Source organism: Lagopus leucura, unplaced genomic scaffold (assembly GCF_019238085.1).
Source record: "Lagopus leucura isolate 7727_CA_CO unplaced genomic scaffold, USGS_WTPT01 Super-Scaffold_100009, whole genome shotgun sequence".
Lineage (NCBI taxonomy): Eukaryota > Metazoa > Chordata > Aves > Galliformes > Phasianidae > Lagopus > Lagopus leucura.
In genome coordinates, this window is record NW_024962266.1 from 10483997 (window position 1) to 10503131 (window position 19135).

General features: G+C 43.1%; 1 protein-coding gene across 2 annotated transcripts; it reads right to left on the reverse strand.

The window, feature by feature from the left end:
• Positions 1 to 6192: 6192 nt before the first annotated feature.
• On the reverse strand, positions 6193 to 18671 carry LOC122181517 (pancreatic alpha-amylase-like). 2 transcript variants are annotated; one of them, XM_042874051.1, is made up of 12 exons: positions 18600 to 18657; positions 17662 to 17890; positions 12793 to 13008; positions 11340 to 11486; positions 10855 to 11052; positions 9361 to 9591; positions 8352 to 8485; positions 8141 to 8263; positions 7932 to 8031; positions 7644 to 7765; positions 7424 to 7549; positions 6193 to 6687 (listed from the first exon to the last, which is right to left on the reverse strand). In XM_042874051.1, exons 3-12 carry the CDS (start codon positions 12958 to 12960, stop codon positions 6498 to 6500), a joined length of 1539 nt encoding a protein of 512 aa, XP_042729985.1. In that variant the 5' UTR covers positions 12961 to 13008; positions 17662 to 17890; positions 18600 to 18657; the 3' UTR covers positions 6193 to 6497. The 2 variants fall into 2 exon arrangements, with proteins under 2 accessions (XP_042729985.1, XP_042729986.1); XM_042874052.1 differs by lacking the exon at positions 17662 to 17890 and having other exon boundaries at positions 18600 to 18671.
• Between the last annotated feature and the right edge of the window lie 464 nt (positions 18672 to 19135).

Sequence of the window (19135 nt, forward strand, 5' to 3'; positions counted from 1 at the left end):
ACAGCATATAGAATCATCAACACAATAAACAATCAAAAACCCTTGTGTAGAAAATGATTTCCATTTTTAAAAGCCCCATCATTATGAAATCTGCTGAAAACAGATCAAACACTCCTTGGTTGTTTTTTTTTCCCCCCATACCAAGAAGGAACAACGCCAGCCAAACCGTGGTCTTTTGGACAGGTTCTAATTCCGCAACACTTAGTATGTTTCACAGCTTTCAGTTAATTCAGACAAAGAAGGCTAATTATGAAATTCCAATAGAAACTACTACAGCTCTCCATTTACAGAAGGAAATGAAGACTATGCTCTCATACGCTGAGTTATAACGGAGCTCATAAAGGATGCCTTTCTGAGAGCACAAGAGATCTCCAGCCCCCAACATGTGAAACACAGTGGAGAAGGCAGGAAACCAGTGTGTGACAGAGTAATGACACGCTGGGGAAAAAAAAAAAAAAAGGGAAAAGAAGGAAAACGTAAAGGGACGTGTAACCTGCGGAAAATACAGGGATGCTTTCCAGGCACGCAGACATAGGTAAACTGACACAAAGATGAAAGTGAACTTCACACATGACTTAAGAAGCAACAACATGGGATTTCTACAGGTACGCTGGGCAGAGGACAAAGGCCAAGGAAAGCATACTCTCTCTGATATATGAAAAGCAAGAAAAGGCAACAACAGACACAGCGAAGGCTGACGTGGTAACCAAATTCTCTGCTGGCAGTCAGGCTTCCCATATCTCTTATGTCCTTAAACATCTAGGGAAAGGCTGGGAGAGCAAAATTCCCTCCCGCTGTAACAGAAGAGCAAGTCTAACACCTCTTGAAGACTCTGAATGTGTACAAGTCTATGGGACCTGATAATCTGCACCCCGGTGTCCTGAGGTCACTGCCTGATGTGATTACAGTGCCACCCTCCATGGTGACTGGTAAGTCGCAGCTATCAAGCAAGCCCCCCGTGACTGGAAGAACGTTACAGCTAAATGATGCTGAGCTGTAACCTTCATAAAGAACTGACAACCCATGCCACATCCAAATGGAAGAACGGACAAACGGACCGACCGACATAAGCAGGGTAGCATCCTGCACAGCTCCCAATTTTCCTGGGCTCCCTTAACAAGGGTAGTTGATTTCCAAAGTCCTAAGAAAGTGCCCGCTGGCAAAACTGAGAGGCTTGGGCTCAGTCGGTTCAGACGCATGCTCCTTCACATGCCCACGTGAAACATGGGTAGGGTTTGTGACTTCTCAGTGCCTACAGTACTGGGCAGCACAGGTGCGTTACTGGAAGAGAAGCCTATGATGTACACCACTGTATTCACTAGTAAGGGGACTAAGCATTCAACCCGAGATAAACTACTCCCTTTCTTTGGCTTTACTGTACACAACAAGATTTAAACAAGAAAAAATATCAAAATCGAAATCAACAGAAGTTACCTGATAGATGTCCCCATAATTTTCAATGTCTCCACTGGCGGTCTGACATTTGCCATCGTTGAAATCCCAGGCAGAGTATGGCACCGCAGGAAAATCTCTAGTCCCGGTGTCGAAATAGCTCCCGCACGTGGAGTGGGTGCCTGTGCCACCCATAGATCCGCACATGTGATTGACAACAGCATCCACATAAATGCGAACCTGGAAAAGGAGCGACTGCGATTCAGTCTGTGTTGTGATGCTGTTGAAGCATCAGCCGGAGATTTACCACACCGCTGTCAGCGTGACCTTTCATCCACCTCCCTTTACTCTCCGTTTAGCCCTCCTTCGAGAATAGGAGCGGCAACTTTGCTCCACAGAAACCGCCCTTCTCAGCGTATCGGCTATGCGTTTTCAAGGCACTTACTCCAACGTTGTTGCATCTGGTCGCCATGTCTCTGAATTCATCTTCAGTGCCTGATCGACTGCAGATCTTGTAGCTGACGGGCTGGTATCTTTCCCACCAGGGCCGGTTCGGATTAGTAATGACAATGTTTTCATTTGGAGGAGAAACCTGCAGGCGAAAGGACATACTTCAGTCAGAAATCTGTAGTTCCTATTTCACGTTTTAAGTGCAATAAGGTGTGCTCAGTGCTGAGATTAGTCTGTCATTTCCATGAGACAGGCTTTGTGCCAAACCCATTCTCTGCAGTACTCTCTGCAGTACAAGCTTAGGTCTGCAAGATACCCATCTTGTAGACTGACAAAAAAATTGTCTTTTGTTGCTGTGAGCTGCCTGTATCCACCGTCCAAGGACATGTGTACGGGAGGGCTGAAGCCACGTTAGTTATTTTTGTCTGGAATAGTCTGGACATCCTTTGGGCAGCGAAAGGTAAAAGACAGTGTCATACATGACGCGTGACAGCCCCCTTGCAGGTGACCTGCAGCTAAACATACACTCGTATCAAGCTGGCAGGATCTCCAGATCTGCCTGTCGCAACTGTAAGAGACTATACTGTTAACTTCTGTGTCTCAAAGTTTGCTAGGGACACCAATGGGCTTGTTCAAGTCCAGACAAGTCCCGAGCAAGGACGGTGAAAACCTTTGTCTTAAGGAGACAGATGTTCAAGTCCAGGCAAGCCCTAGGCAAAGGTTGTGAAATCCTTTGTCTGGGGAAACGCAGATGGGCAAGGCCAGGGGCAACGAGAGCGAGATGAACTGCAGCTGAATAGCTGTGAAGTGCTCCTTTGTGTGGGCTTATCTCCGGATGATGGCCATCTCAGGAGGTACTCAATGACTCTTGCTCGAGGCCCATCCTTGTCACGTAGGCAGGAGAACAAGGAGGATAAAAGAGGAACTGAAAACCATGAGGTTAGGTTTCTGACAACAGATTCCTCATGAAGAACGGGAGGGTTTTCTGACAAGAGATCCCTCATGAAGAAGACTGGGAGAGAGGAATTCCGGAAGATAGAGGGATTCCTGAAGATTGAGGTGATTCCTGCATACTGTCGAACTCTCCTGAACCTGCTGCCTGACCGCTGTTGCTGCTTCAAGAATTGGCTCCTCGACTTCCTCGTCTACCTGCCTGCTGCTCAAGGCCGGCCTCGCTGCTGCTCCCCGTCTTCTGCTGCGTTCTGCCTGGGACCTTCGAACACCGTGCAACGGGACTGCTGCTGGATCCTGCTGGTGACTATCCCCGCTTTACGCAACTCCTGCTTCTTTTCCATCTTTTCTATCGCCCTCCTTCCCTTCCCCGTCTCCCTGATTAGGTCTTAGTAATAAACTGGATGCAACAACATATGAACCATTGTTTCTTAATCTCACACCGGGTATACAGATATTAAAGAACCTCATCTCCCTCCTATAAATTGGAGCGAGACAGCAACTCAGCACTTCCATCCATGCTTTCAACAAGAAAGTTACTTGGAGCTCACTGTCAGCAGTTCTGGCTGTTTTGCTTGTTAACCAAATGCTGCAAAGCGGTTTTATTGCCTCTGGGCAGGAAATTGCATACCTGAACTCCACCAAACCCAATAGAGCTACATCGTGTTCACACTCCACAGCAATATTGGCCCAGTGCCATTCAAAGAGATGCACAATAGACATCCTCCCAGCCTGAGTGTCAGGGTCGTAACTGTGCCCAGCAAAGCCCTACAGCTGCGAGGAGGAGGACACCTTACACGGTGCTGCCAGCTTAAGGCTGTGGTCTTTCCACTGGCCATTTATACTCCTGGAGGATGACAAAATTTCTACTGTAGCTGACAGATTTCACAGAGTTCTGTTACTGTTGGTCTAGCTAGCTAGATATCCATATTCCCATTTATTTTATCTTGAACTGCCCTGCAGCTGAAGATAAAATACCTTCTCCCAATGTTTATACCTTATAATACACCAAGCAGTGCCTGAGCAGCACTCCCAAATTGGGGATTATATTCTTTGCTGTCACGTAAACAAAGACTTTATGAAAATTGGGACTCTGGAAGGTGAAAGGAAATAAAGATGAGCTCAAACCCATGTATGATTTCAATCATTCTTGTTCATTATTAGATCATAGGAATCATAGGATTGCTTAGGTTGGAAAAGACCTTAAAGATCATCAAGTCCAACCAAAACCTGACCATATTATCCTAACAACCCTCCTGTGCCATTCCCCAGGCAAGAGAAATCCTCGTGAGGAAATCAGCATCAAAATGCAGGGTGAGGAATTCACCTGAATGCCTGGGCTTGGCTTCAGCTGGTCCCTAGAGGTTTTCGAGACCAGATTGGATAGGGCCCTGGGGCAGCCTGGTCTAGTATTAAGCGTAGAGATTGGTGGCCCTGCCTGTGGCAGGGAGGTTGGAGATTCGTGATCCTTGAGGTCCCCTCCAACCCTGGCCATTCTATGATTCTGTGATTCTGGTTATTAAAAGGTTATGCTGAACCCACAGCTGAATTTCACAGAATCATAGAATCACCAAGGTTGGAAAAGACCTAAAAGATCATCCGGTCCAACCCTTCACCTATTCCCAATAGCTCCCAATAAACCATGTCCCTCAACACAACATCCAGTCTTTCCTTGAACACCCCCAGGGTCGGTGACTCCACCGCCTCCCTGGGCAGTGCATTCCAGTGCCTGACCACCCTTTCCAAAAAGTAATACTTTCTAATGTCCTTCCTAATGTATTACACAACACACCGTAAGTCTTTAAAATCTGAATCTCACCAGAAAGTATAAACCTACGCTTTTTTTTTTAATTATTATTTTTAATAGGATGTTCATCACTGTCCTTTTATTTCCAGGAATTTATGTTCAAGGACAAAATTCAGAAGCTAGTCCAATTTGTTCATCTCCTCATTTTCCTATCACAGACCCAATTTGCCAATACAAAAAGTAAAAATATTCTCTACTTTGACTGACAGCAAATTCAGGAGAATTTAAGCACTGGGATGAAAACACATTTATGTGAAACGATAGAGTACTGTGTTTCCAGGCACTGAAAAAAGACATTTTGGTTTGCAAGTTCTCACACCGCAAACCTAAAATGCTCTTCTGCTTCCCTATATGGACATTCATTAAAAACTAGTCCACTCCATGCAAATCCTAGATATTACTGACAGTAATCAAACATATTGAATGTTAACTTCTTGAAAACATTAGACAAATATTTCCACTCCTCAGCAATAAAGAATTGACAGTAAGCAACCATCACTCTGACACCCTCATTTGCTTACAAGAGAAATACACCGAGGTGTTAGTTGGTGCAATATATGAGGGAGTCATGTTAGGAATGGTTTCTGCACGCTTGTTCCAACTGTGCTTTCACACAGACATATATAACATCACAGATACATTACCTACTGACAGTTGCAGCAGTTCTGCTTCCACGTACTTCTCTCATGCTTTGCTTCCATAACTTGCTGCTAAAGAACAAGTTGATGCGGCTTCATTATTGAATAGGACACTGCTAAAATCTGAGCTCTACAGCAATCATTTCATTTTTAAGAACACATCTTTTCTCTCAAAATCAGTGCAAAGCCTTAAGATTCCTTTATTAACAAAGGGCACGTTAAAATTGGTCTACGGTATTCACAATATTGCAGCTGATCAGCAAGAAAAAACCCTCTAACAAAGACATTTCATTTCTTCACACTGCTGAAACTACAGAAGATGGCAAACATTCTCTTATCAAAAGCAGGGAGACAAGGACTGAGTACTGCAGGATGCTTAGCTGAAGTCAATCATTTGCTACAAAAGGTACTTTGGAGACATGCCTATGCCTTTCAGTTGAATTGCTTAGCAAACAAGACTAGGACAACTGCTTTGCTCTGAGGAAGAAACACTACATCATCTGCTGGACACGCAAATGTGGCTTGACCAAAACCTATACTCAGGCATTCTTACCGCATTGTCTTAGCGCTCACTGCCAACGTCACATGACGCAACGCTTCCGGCTGACTACAGCAAAGTGTCTGCTCCACAGTATGCATCAGCCTTGGAAATACAATGTTCCAAATTCAACATGTACTTGGATTCTTCTCCTCCTATTCCTTCTTTACTCTTGCGATTCTGTGATTTCAGAAAAACAGTGCTGTATTGCCTTAAAGGCTACCAATGCTTTTGCTGCTAGTTACATGATAATGCTATGATCCAGAATACCGAGGGGTGAAAATCTTTGGTCTTCAATTCCGTTGATATTTATTTTCAAGGGTTACAGAGAATCACCCAACATCGGGGAAACAAGCCTGGCACAAACAGTATACATACAGAGCAACAGTGTCGCAAGTTAGCAACACAACACACTGTTCTCGTGCAAGGAAGATTCACTTTTATTTTCCTAAGCAAGCCTTTTGTATTCCAACACGCACGTTCAGTATACATTTAGACTAACAATCCATTGGCTAGAAAGCAAGTCATAACAAGTCTTCGTAACAGCACAGAGCTTAGCTTATAGCTAGCAACAAACACCCGTTTACTCTGTCCATCTCTCTTTCCCAGCACCTTATTACCAGCAAGTCGACTTTGAACAATGTTGAGTCAAGCTCTTCATCTTCCACACATCAGAAAAAAAAAAAAAAAAAAAGAATAAAAAAAAAAAAAAAAAAAAAAATTATAACTTGGCATCAACGTGAACTGCAACAAATGGATCTTCGTCAGTGTTACTAATCTGGAAATTGGCCATTCCATCCGAAGAAACATACACCTGCTTTCCAGTACACGCACTGCCTTCCTTATCTCCAGAAATAACATCGCAGTAGGTACCGGCAGGCAGCCCCGTTTGCAAATCGACGTTCATATACCTACGCAAAAAGTACACTGCTTAAAGCATGGCTTTCAAAAGAGGAATTTCAAAGCAGGCAAAGGACTGCTGAGCCCGATGCAATTCCGCTACTTGTGAGGATGACGCATCGCAAGGGATTTCTCAGTCTGAGGGCCCTGCTTCTCTAAACTCCCTTTGTAGCCCCTCACAACTAGAACGCAACCGTGTGAATCTAGCTCAGGCTGTAGCAGTTGGTCTCGCTGTCCGGAAAGGACAGGAGAAAATCAAAGCATACAGGCAGCTCCTTCAGCAGGATGCATGCGGTCAAACAGAAGTAATTAACCCCCTAACTGGGATCATTCACACCATTACGGTTGCATTGGCACGACTAGATTGGCTAGGGCCAGATGAGGGAAGTGATAAACTACCCTCTCTGCCCATAACCACCATAACTTCAACTGCTATTGCTTAGACCCCCGGGCTGTATCCTGCCCACAGCCTCATCTTCTCTACTGTGAACTCATACGTAGCTGTCCTGGAAATCACAAAATACACAAGGGAGACCACAGAAATAGAATGCTTAAAATGCTAAGAAGCAGTTCTTACATCTTCACACACTCACATCAGACACCTCACCCCCACTTTTGACATTCTCCATTCACTTTTCTGCGCTCCATGTGAAGGACAATCCCTCTTCCTAACACATAAGCTCTTTCAGAGTCGCGGCTGAGGAGCCGCACTTCTCTCCAGGGACACAGTCTATCCCACCAACTCACCAGTTATCATTATTAAAGACAATGAAGCCTCTGTTGCCACGACCGAAAGCTACTTGATTGCTCCCGTTGTCCCACCAGTTTGAGAAAGGCTGACCGTCTACCACGTTACGGAAGACAACCATGTTCCTGAAAATGCAAAAAAGAGCTGTAGTTGTAGGACTTCTACGGCCACGAGGCGCGTGACCCAAGAGTCACTGCTTTTCCTACGTTTTCCTCCCACCTTATTTGTCGCCAGCGATGTTCACAGACCCAGTCGTTGCCACAGGTAGTGTCAGCATTGATTGTCACGGACTTCGTCGATCCATCCGAGTTACTCGGTGGTCCAACCCAGTCGTTGACATCCTTAAGCAAAAAAAAAAACTTTTTAAAGTCCTTACTGGAAAACGCACAGAGAGTATCCCGAGAGAGAAGATAAATTCGGTTTCTAAAGTCCATCTGGCAGATCCAGCACAGGACAGAGAAATCATTTACGTTTGACACCCCAGAATCTTCAGCGCTACAAACTCACCTCTCCGTTCTCAAAATATCTTGGCCAACGATAACTTGACATCACCCGCGTGAACCCGTACGGATGAGCGAGCATGAAACCAACTGCCATTTTATAAAGCCTGTTGGACAAAAAATGTAACAGAACGTGGAAGAGAAACGACGCCAAAGAAGCGACAGACCAAAAAAGAGAATAGTAAGCGTCATCATCCAGACACCGCCATTCCTCACCTGGAATCCCAGAAGGTAAGAATGGAAGCTCCGCCTGCCCCGTGCCCCCGCTGGTTGTCGTGGTTATCCACAAAGACCAGGGCTCTGTCAGAAGGCACAAAGCCCCAGCCTTCTCCCCAGTTCCTAGAGAAAAACACAAGGACTTGATTCTCCCCCCTCATGTCACGCATCCAGCTTATCTCACATCGGTCACTCGGACGTTCGCCCTTACTTTAAGTAGGCCATCTTCTCTCCATCCCACTTGCGGATCACCGTCCCCAGTTTTGCACCGTACTTGAACTCTGTCACTCGGCCATTTTCAAAGTATTGACTGCCTGTGATTGGCTCTCCTCCCATGTCAATTACCTGGTACATAAAAGAACATTCCTTGCTGCTAAAACACTAATGGGTAAAAAACACTGTCCTAGACATTGTTTTAAGGAAAAGTCAGTATGCGAGATAAGAATATTACTTCATTTCCTTTCAAAATTGCATTTTAGCCTTTTTTATGTTCTCTCAGCATAACTGTGAGCTTTTTCTCATTTTCCTCCTCAGTTTCCTTTCTGTGATGAATCAGTACTGAATTATTACAGCCTAGGCAGTATAACCATTCATCTTTCACCAATGCCTCTGATTTCAGCACATAGAATTGCAGGCAAGCCCATTTCTTGTTTACTTAATGTAGCTAAACAACATTTCACTAGTGGCATTAGATCTTATAGGTCACACACTTTTAATAACATTTATGGACAACTTTAGCTTCTGCAGACCTTTACCTTAGCTCTTCATACTACTTTTAGTTACTCAAACATAATTAAAAAAAAACTGGGATTGCCCAGATCATGCTGCCTATGCGGTTTCAGACCATCATCATCATTTATACCTTCTGTTACAATTTAGGCACTCGGAATTTAAAATTCAGAATTTAATTTTTTTTTTTTTTTTAAATCAACTCAATTTTTACGTTTACTTCAGTGCTGTAAATTACATCCCAAATGAAATTTCCCAGTTAATTAGCGCCAGGAGGTCCAAAACAATTGATGCATTTTTCATGTCAACAAGGACTTGCAGTCACATTAGATATTTAAAATTATGATTATTAAACATTGACATCATTTTATATCGAAGCTGAAGGGTACTCAGAACTATCAGAAGCAAAACACCCTTAAGTTGCTAAACTGAGAGTATGCTGCTGCTATATAAACAAGCACATAAAGTAAAATTAAGAAAATAAAGATTACTTCCTGATAAATGAAAGGCTTAGCTCCTGCAGAAAACCATTTCGTATTTAGATCTTTCAGCTCATCCAAAACTGCCTTCACATCCCCTGGCCACATATGCTTGGCGGCATCAATCCGGAACCCAGCTACACCGATGTCAATGAGGTAATTCATGTACTCTGCAATTTTGGAGCGCACGTAGTTCTTTTCCAGGGCCAAATCAAGAAGACTGACTAAGCGGCAGTTTCGGACCTGTATAAAAATTATAAAATTAAACATTTTTCCATAGTAAACTAAACGGATTATTCTGCATACTTCTCTTTGAATTTCTTTGTCTACATTATAATGCCAAAAGAAAACCCTCACTAGTCATCATTCGCAATGCACATCTTACACCTTCGACGGTAACACACACAGTTGTTTTGGACAGTTTTCTACATATAAAGAGCATTTAAGAAATCCTCAATTGCCCAACACGTGGGTAAGTGATAAAGGAACGTATCAGAGAGGCAAATACTAAAACCTTAATTAATTTCTTAATGCTAGATTAGGGCAAAGATATATTATTTTTGCTCCAGTATATTAACGTGCAGATTCATTACTATTTCAAGTGCACTCATTAATTCTGTGATACAGGAAGGATTTCTAGAAATGATACTTCAAAACTCGGAAGTATACTGAACTATAAAGCCATACAAAAAAAAAAAACAACTTGTTTTCTCACACCCTTTCTGCTTTGATTTCCTGTAAATAAAAAATGATAGGCATAGATTTTCATCAAACTAATAGTTTAGAGAAGCATTTCTGTATATTCAATGTGTATTCAGTAAATTTCATGCTGGATTTCCATAGCTATGCGTACATCTGTCTGGAGACAGCGAGGTTCATCAGCCTACGTTGCAACCTGTACTAAAGAACCGGCAATACAGATGATCCTTTGGAGCTGCTCAAGACTATAGGGATGTTCAATGCCTCCCATCCTCCTGCAGTTTCTTCAACCACCCTCGACCCTAAACTTAGATTCAGGAATAATAAAGTACACTGGAAAGGCAGAAGACACTGTTGTAAACAAACAAACAAAAAACAACGAAAACGAGAACAAAAACACCCAGTTATTTGTAAAATTGCATTAAGAAATGCTAATCTCTTTCTTCTGAAATTGAGACCAAATAAAACTTCCAAATTAGAGCAAGAGGTAAACAGTAACTCCTACTTTTTAAAAAACGTAATAAACAAAAGAATTCCTAAATAGATCTTATGATCTTTAAAACTGTCTTTATAAAGTACCTAAGCACATAATTTAAATCTGAAAGCACGCCTAAACTGCCTCAAGTAGAACTATCCCCTAGCTCTGGATAAAGTGGAATTCATGTCAGTAATGCTAACCTCTATTATCATCAATTAGGATGGCTTTCTGTGAGCTCAGTTTTATTCTTCTATACAACATCTGTCAGTAAAGAGGAACAAAGAATAGCCCAAGAACACACAGATGTAAAAATGTGTTACTAAGTTTACCTGAGGTGCATCTTGATAATCCTCAATGTCTCCACTTCTGGATTTACATTTAGCATCATTAAAATCCCAGGCAGAATATGGCACAGCTGGAAAATCTTCCTTCTCAGCATTGAAATAGCTTCCACAAGTAGAATGATTGCCAGTACCAGCATTACTTCCACACATGTGGTTTATTACTGCATCTGCATAAACATATACCTAGAGAATAATACTCGAATTTCAATTTAAGAACATTCCTTCTCACAGCACCACTATCTGAATAACATTCTCTTCCTCTTGTCTCCTGCCATATCTCTCTACTTCCGCTGGCCTCCTCCCCCAACATTGTAATATACTTTTATTTACAGCAACGGCGATACAACACGCACCTCAGTGAACTGAAAAAAATCTTTAGTCCGCTGCTACCACACCTTCTAAATTACCCGGTGTCTATATCCTTTCACTAATCCTTTCTGCTAACACCAGAATGTTTTCTATGCGCTTACACCAACACTGTTGCACCTGGCCACCATGTCTCTAAATTCAGTTTCGTTTCCCGATCGCGTGCAGAGTTTGTAGCTGACTGGCTGGTATCTTTCCCACCATGGACGTGAGGGATCAGCAATGACAAGATTTTCATTTGGAGGTGAAATCTGTGAATAAGATGGTACCAGTAATGTTTTCGATATGTTTTCACAGTATTGTTAGAGCAAGAACGTGAAAAACAAAAAACAGATCAGTCCCTTTAATGAAAACTAATCGCAATACACAACCTACATAGATCCTTAGTATACTGTACTTAAACTGTAGCAGGCTACAATTAAAAGACTTAGGCCCAGACATTCAGTAGTTGAAAACATTCTCTAAAAATGATGTCCATGGATATCGACAGATCCTAATCATTTTTGAGAATGCCGACCTCACGGATCAAAAGAATCATGTAAAACACGATGGATCGGGACAGTGGAGAAAGTCCAAAACCAGGAAGGAACAGACTGCAGAATATCTGGTAACATCGCTCCACTAAAATTCATTGGACTTTACTTGCAAGTCTGAATCTGAATAAACCTTTCATTCTGAGATCCTGCCACAGTATGGATGGAAAAGATATCCAAATATATATTACAGCCTGAGAAATCAGTTTAAAATCAATTAGATCCATGTGTCTGGAAAGAAGGTTGCATTATTTTAAAATTACGTGAAATTTCTCACTCAGGCCAGTTCTCAAGTTCTTGGGCTACCAGAAATTAGCAGACTTTTGCAGCATTCTCTCACCGATCAAACAAACAGAAGCAGTTTAATAACCGGCTACTCTCCAGCCGTAATACCCCATCAATACAGCGGTACTAGTTCCACAGGAGCACGCGTCTGTTCTTCAGACGTCACAGATTCTCGTCAACACACCTCCACCAGAACTTGTGCTCGGTTCATTTCCGCTTGCTCACCCAAGTTCCTGCCAAGCATGGTCTTTTAATGACTCGCTCTGACGTGCTTTACAGAGAGAAACCTGGCAGTCCGGGTGAACCCAGTTAGCAGCCTTTTGTGCTTATCTGTTTATTTCTAACCTTCACCACTCTGGTACTCTCTTCAGGAACGCTTTTTGTATATCATACTTTCTAGTAGACTGTTTGTCCAGTTCTTAAGGGACTTCCCTTGATTTATATAACATCAAGCAGATAAATATACATTATTCAAAACAATAAAAAAAGATTTAGTCAGCAGTAAGGAATTCTAATTCATCCAAATGTAATAGCATAGAGAGCAAAATGCGTGCTTTGGAGTGATTAAACAAATTTACTCTTAAATGATGGCAGCCGAGGAATATACCCGTCAGCATTTACAATTAACAATCTCTATTTTTCTTCCTTATCATCTGTCCTTGGGTGAACTGAACATTTTAATCTGAGAAGCATTCATCTACAAAACAATCTCACTACCTACGGATAGGAATATACATACCTGAACTCCTCCAAACCCATTAGGAGCTAAATAGCGCTCACACTCCAGAGCAATATCGGCCCAGCGCCATTCAAAGAGATGCACGATAGACGTTCTCCCGGGCTGAGTGTTGGGATTGTACTGTGCCCAGCAAAGCCCCACAATGAATGCAAGAAAATAGACGCCCATGGTGTGTTCTGTGATCAGCTAAGCTCTTCTTGCAGCATATTTATTTTCCTGTAAGAGGGTAAAGTGCACATTACAAAACAGACGTTTACTTTTCAGTGGTAAACTCTGGCATCGTTTTTATTTTTACTTTTAATTCTGTTTGAAAACTGGTTTTGCCTAAGCCATACTGATTTAAAGAAGTAGGCCACAATATATTTTGTAAAACATTTTTAGAAATAGCTGATTTGAAAAAGTAGAAATATCAAAAATTTTAATAGTGAATTTTTAGAAATATAGTTGTTGAATCGTTGCCATATGTGATCAATTCTTGCTTGCAAAACCATAATAGCTTTTACATGTTGCAACCAGTTATGAATGTGAATTCAGTTGTGAACGAATTATAGACTAGAAAGCATGTTGTAAGGCTGTTCTATTTTGACAAGAGACCCTCAGCGAATGAAACACAATAATGAAAGCCAGGACCTCCATGCAAGGCTGAATTGTTTCACTCTGGGATTGGGTTGAGATGCAACAGGCAGATATCAAGATGCACCCCTCTATCCTCCTTATCTTATATACATAGCTAAAAGACAGGTTAACACCCCAGTATACATCATTAATAACTATGTATCATAAAAGACAGGTTGCCAAATTTATCTCTATCCAGGGACAAGTCCAGAAGCAAGCCGAGTGAGCAAATGTTACAATTTTGGTACCTACAGTTTACTTATAATAGGCATTCTCCTACTGAGCATACGTCAATGAAGAAAGTTAATCTAAGAAACAAGCAAGGAAGATCACCGAATGAAGTAAAAGGCTGTCGGGCTGGACCGTCACGATGCTAATAGGATGCTAAACAAGACCATGGAATAGAAGACTGGAAACTGCACAAATCACTACCTGAGATAGGCACGTATATGTTAACTGTCTCACGTATAATTGATGAATATATACTATCTGTGGAAATATAATTAAGTCTGAATCACGTAATCTTCGAAGCACTTACAGTGCAAATATCCCCAGTGCTTTCCAGAGCTGCTAAAAAGGAATACCTGACTCAGTGGTAATAAAACTTTGCTGCTAAGTTTCTATGCATCAATTTCTTTGATTTAGTATCAATTTCACATGTTTAATGGTAACTTCATTTTTCTGAAGATAAAATTTAAATACTGTCTGATATAAGCCGTCTCCAGTGTGCAACGGATTTCTAATAGTACAAAGCTGAAACCAACCACAACTGGGAAGGGAATAGCTTACGTGGACTGAAATTAGCATTTCATTTTATATTTTATTGTATAGTATTCTGTATCACTATTTACTCTTGTAAGGTATCTTTTTTTCCCACTGTGCTTATTTAGAAAGGACATGAGAGATAAGTTCCTTAGAGTTGCCAAGAAAACCCAGATATTTTTGAGTTTCTCCAGTTGTCTGGAGCGTCATACCCCACAGCGTATCTATGCTCAAGACGCTCTCTGGGAGTGGGGCAACAGACACTTTATATTCTTGGGGTGGGAGATGCCCAACCCTCGATTTCAACCACATTTAGGTGACAGGAATAGTCTGTCCCCCAAAACCTCTGATCCTTACTCTGTTTCCTTGGAATTTAGTCAGATCACCACAAATGACTGAAGTTTCCACGCTCATGTCAACCAGTGCCATAACCTGTTGTACGCTTCTTCAGGACCAAGAAATAATTAATTTGACATATGGCCTCCAGTCCGGTTTGGAGGCCCTCGTTACAGGGGAACTAACATTCCCTGTCACGCCATAAACCACCTGACAGCCAGGTCTTTTTCCTCAGGTGGCGCTGGTATTGTAGCTCAAGTCATCTGAGGAGACTTTTCCCCCCTATTAGGGACCACAAAGTCCTCTAGGTTCCAAGTTCTTGTTGGTATTTGTTAAATTATTTGTAACCCTGCTCTCTTGAGAGTACTTTGAAATTTCTGATTGTTTCATAACTGTTTCCATAATTGAAATAAAGTATGATTAGGCTGCCGGTCAAACCGGCAGGGGTACCCCAGCCCACGTAAGATCAATGAATATTTGTTTCTGGGACACCCGTATGGGGCCCGATCGGGGTGTCCGTGGGGAAGCCTTCCTGGTCTTAACGACTGGGAGTACCTCAGCTTCTACAGCCCTAACATTACGTTCTTAGCTGCTGTGTCTCCCCCAGATCGGCTGCCAACTGGACAGCCTGTTGGACGATGGCCTCCGAGACCACAGGGGTTCAATACAGATACTAACGCATCCCGCCCATAAGAGTGGGAGGGGGCTGGTTGTAAAATCAAATCCCTCACCCTTGCTGACAACTTTGCCAAATCTGGGCTTTCAAACGTCTCCTTGTGTACTGCGTCCCTCGTGACCAATTCACAGATATATATTTGAAGGTCCTCCCTAGAGGCCATAAGCCCATATGCAATGGTACATCGACCTTATCAGGCCAAGTAACACAGCATGCTGCCATTAACCAACCTACCAACAAATGATTTTGGTCCTGGTGTTGTATGGCGACATATAATCTCAGTCTAAGGGCATGGTGTGAGGTGATAAATATCAGTTTAGAAATTTCTGGTCCATTAACTACACCACTTTCTGCCCCCAAGTCCCATCATCTTAAAAGCTAAGTTGGTATACTTTCCCTATGCTGTACTAAGCACATTAATTCAGATGCTGTTTAGTGGTGGGCTGTCACACGCAGATGAGTTGGAGCAGTGGGCCACTCGTCAGGGGCACCCCTGCCAGTCTATCTCGTGCTTTCTTTGTTCTTTTTTGTGTTATTATAGGTTGGATCTCAAAGCAGTCCTTCTCAGGTGGAGCTCTGAGATAAGATCTTGAAACTTTACCTTTTGAATAGTCTAGGTCCATTGAGCCTGGGTATTTTTTAATGCAACATTCAGGACTTGCTTTATAGGGAAAGTCAAGCTTGATTTCTTTCCCATTAACATACCAAGCTGCTGTTCTAACTTCTCAATATTACCACGTAGCAATTAATTTTCATTCTCTAATGTGTTATTTGAAGTTCTGATTAATTTAATGCCCATGTCATGGAGGATGCATCTAGCTGTCGCTCTTTTGTGATCACAATGTCTTTATCTAATCCACAGAAATTATCTGCTATGTGGGATGGGGAAGAAACATTTCCACAAAACTGCAGGGGACCCCATTTGTCAGGTATGACCACGAGCTTGTGATATGGTGATCCCAGAAATCCTGGGATGTGTCCTGATATAGTTTTCTCTAGGGGGGTAATGTTCTCCCCATTTAAAGACACTCCATAGAAAGGACATTTCAACATTTTTAGCATGACTGGTTCACCAAACATAGCAATCCAAAAGTTCAACACGATGGAAAGGTGATACAAGAGGTTTAATAACAGAGGTTCTAAAGCAATAGAAAGATGTAAGAAAGGATAGAAAGGAAAGGAAAAGGACTGCTCACCCATTTTGGAAGATCTACGTTCATAAGAGAGAACTCCACAAAGGAGGAATCTCCAGAAAGAGCTCCTTCCACAGTGGCAGTCAGCCCTTAAATGAGGCTTAAGGGAGGTGCAGCCAGGCTCCACCCCCTTACCGTTGCACATGTGAACTGCCTTCACCTGTGCTCTCAGGCACAGGTCCTTTCCTCAGGTGCTCAATCAGTTCTTCAAGCCATGACTGAGTTACCATGCAACTCAGAAACAATTTAAGGCAAGGAGGGAGTAAGGAGATTCCTGATCACTTCCACGTGGAAACCAAACACTTCAGTGAATGCTTAAACATGAACACATGGCCCTCTGGGTTGCCGCATGCTTTTTTTCCTAATTTAATACACGTTTGAGAATGCACCCCTGAAAACTTTGACCTACAACAATATAAGATACCTAAACAACATTTAATAAAAAAATCTTATACTATCTCTAAAACAAACAAACAAAAATAACAAGCAAACAACAACAACAAAAAATCAACCAAGCAACCAACCAAAAAAACCCCACCTTTCTCTCTCATATTCTTATTTCACGGAAAGGAAGATACACAGCTCTCAGCAGAGCTGCACTCTTTGGAGCACATTCAAGCACAAAATATCTTCTTGCTATCAGCTGTCACTGTACCCTGCAGGCAGCCAGAGTTATTTCAGATCGAGAAATTTAGCTTGATCTGCTGCTTGTAAATGAATTGTTTATTTACAGTTCTTTGATAGAGTATGCAGGTAAGTTCCAGCCATAAGCAGTTCTGTGTTGTTTCCTTTGTCCCAGTGCATACATTAACTGAAAATACGCCAGGAAAGTTTGGTCTTCTCTGATGAGAAATGCCATTTACCAGATTGGTGGTGTATGCTTGCAGAAATATGTCCCAGTCACAGTTTTGTTACAGGGTTTTTGAGCAGGATTTTATCCCCTTGCCACATGCTTTGATATTTTTGTTGTTTTCTACATCAGAGCACATCCTGATCACAACAGTGTTGCTACACTTTTACACAAAACAACCAGGTCATAAGTTCACAGCTCTGTGCTTTCATGCTTTCTGCTTGAGCACACCTAAATTGTAACCAACAAAATAGCCACTGAGTATTACCAGGAGGGAAACAGATCCACGCCTTTGGTTGCTCAAAGTAAATAAGAAAATCAAGTGTCAGATAAATTACACATAGCAGTCAGAACAACGTATTTTGACTCAAACAGCATCAGGCCTAGCGCTTAAGAAGACAAAATACAGGGACTCATTTCTTTGAAATAAGACTTACAGCTGCTCCAGCTTCAGCACACTAAGACAAGGGCCACGCTGAAATCTCCAGCACACTCGGAACGCTCTAGCTTCAAAACGTCTGTTTTCTACAATTCAAAAGGTCCGCATTGCCGGTGGAAAGGAGAGCAGAGCTGACTGCAATTCAGAGAACACGGAGGGAGCTGATCCCACTCAAGGCATCACTTCCCACTTCGCTGCCCACACCTGGTTCCCTGCTCAGCTCAAGTCTGCAGTACAAAACCGAACTGTTATTCTCCAAAATAACACAAACGCTAACAACCAAAAATTAGCTTATAAAGAGAATAGTAAAAAGAATAGGGAGAATATTAAATGAGCACTTCACGTTTTAATCGCTGTCTTTCACACCTGGCGTCACCCATTCAGTAAATAATGCCACACGTGACACAATCAAAGCCAATTTCTCAGCAGCCAGGACGTTCCTACAGTTTAAAACAGGGGTACGTCGGCGTTACAGAAGTTACCGCAGCGCTACGCTTATCTTTAAGCACTGTGCTTGCTCCCAAGTTCAAAGCAAGGCTCCGTTTGAGCACCGTTTCTTCAGCAGCCCCAGCAGGAGCGTCCCGCGCTGCGCCCGGAGCTCAGCGCGGAGGAGTCGGCGCAGCTTCGCCGCAGCGAACCTCGCCAGCTCCGTACCGGCCACGTGCCAGCACGGCGTTATCTGATCGGTAACAGCAGACGTGCCACAGAAACTGCACATTTTTACCTTTCACGAGATATTCATTTATTCCCGAATCGAGTGGCATTGGTTTTGGTTCAGGGCTTTTGTTTATTTATTTATTTGCGGTGAGAAAAACAATACGTTGAAGCCAAAAATATTTTCAGACCGCGAAAAAATTAAGGAACAAACAGATAAACACCAAAACCAGCCAGCCGGAGAAACAGCACCGACCTCCCAGCCCCCCCCGCAGTGCTTACCGGGCCGTACAGTCGGGTCGCCGCAGCTCCGCAGGGCCGTGCAGTGCCGGACGCCGCTCCCACGCGCGCTCCCGCTCGGCTCGCGGCGCCGCCCCCCCCCACGCGCCTCTCCGAGCGGCCGCAGCGCCGAGCCGCCCCGCAGCCGTGCGCGTGCCTGAGGAGCTGCGCCGCGGTGGGAACGGGTTGGCAACGGACGAGTCTGAAGAACGGGTCATCTGCGCGTTCTTTTTGTTGTTTTTCTTTTTTAATTTAAATGAAGTACTTCGCCTTTGGAGGCGCGCAGCACCGCCTTTTTATCCCGTTCCGGCGCTCCTTCCCGCAGGTAGGGCGCGCGTCAGCGGGAAGGCTCGCGCAGCACGCTCACACAAGCGGCTTACGCAAAGGAGCCCGTGACCAAGGACGTGACAGACTAAACTATTTCCTGCTCGGGGACAGCGGAAAGGCGACCTTCGGAGCGCCGGCTACCCGAAATGTAATGTAAGTGCCCTTCATGTACCACACCGACCCGTCAGTAACACCCAGCACGGCGCCCCAAC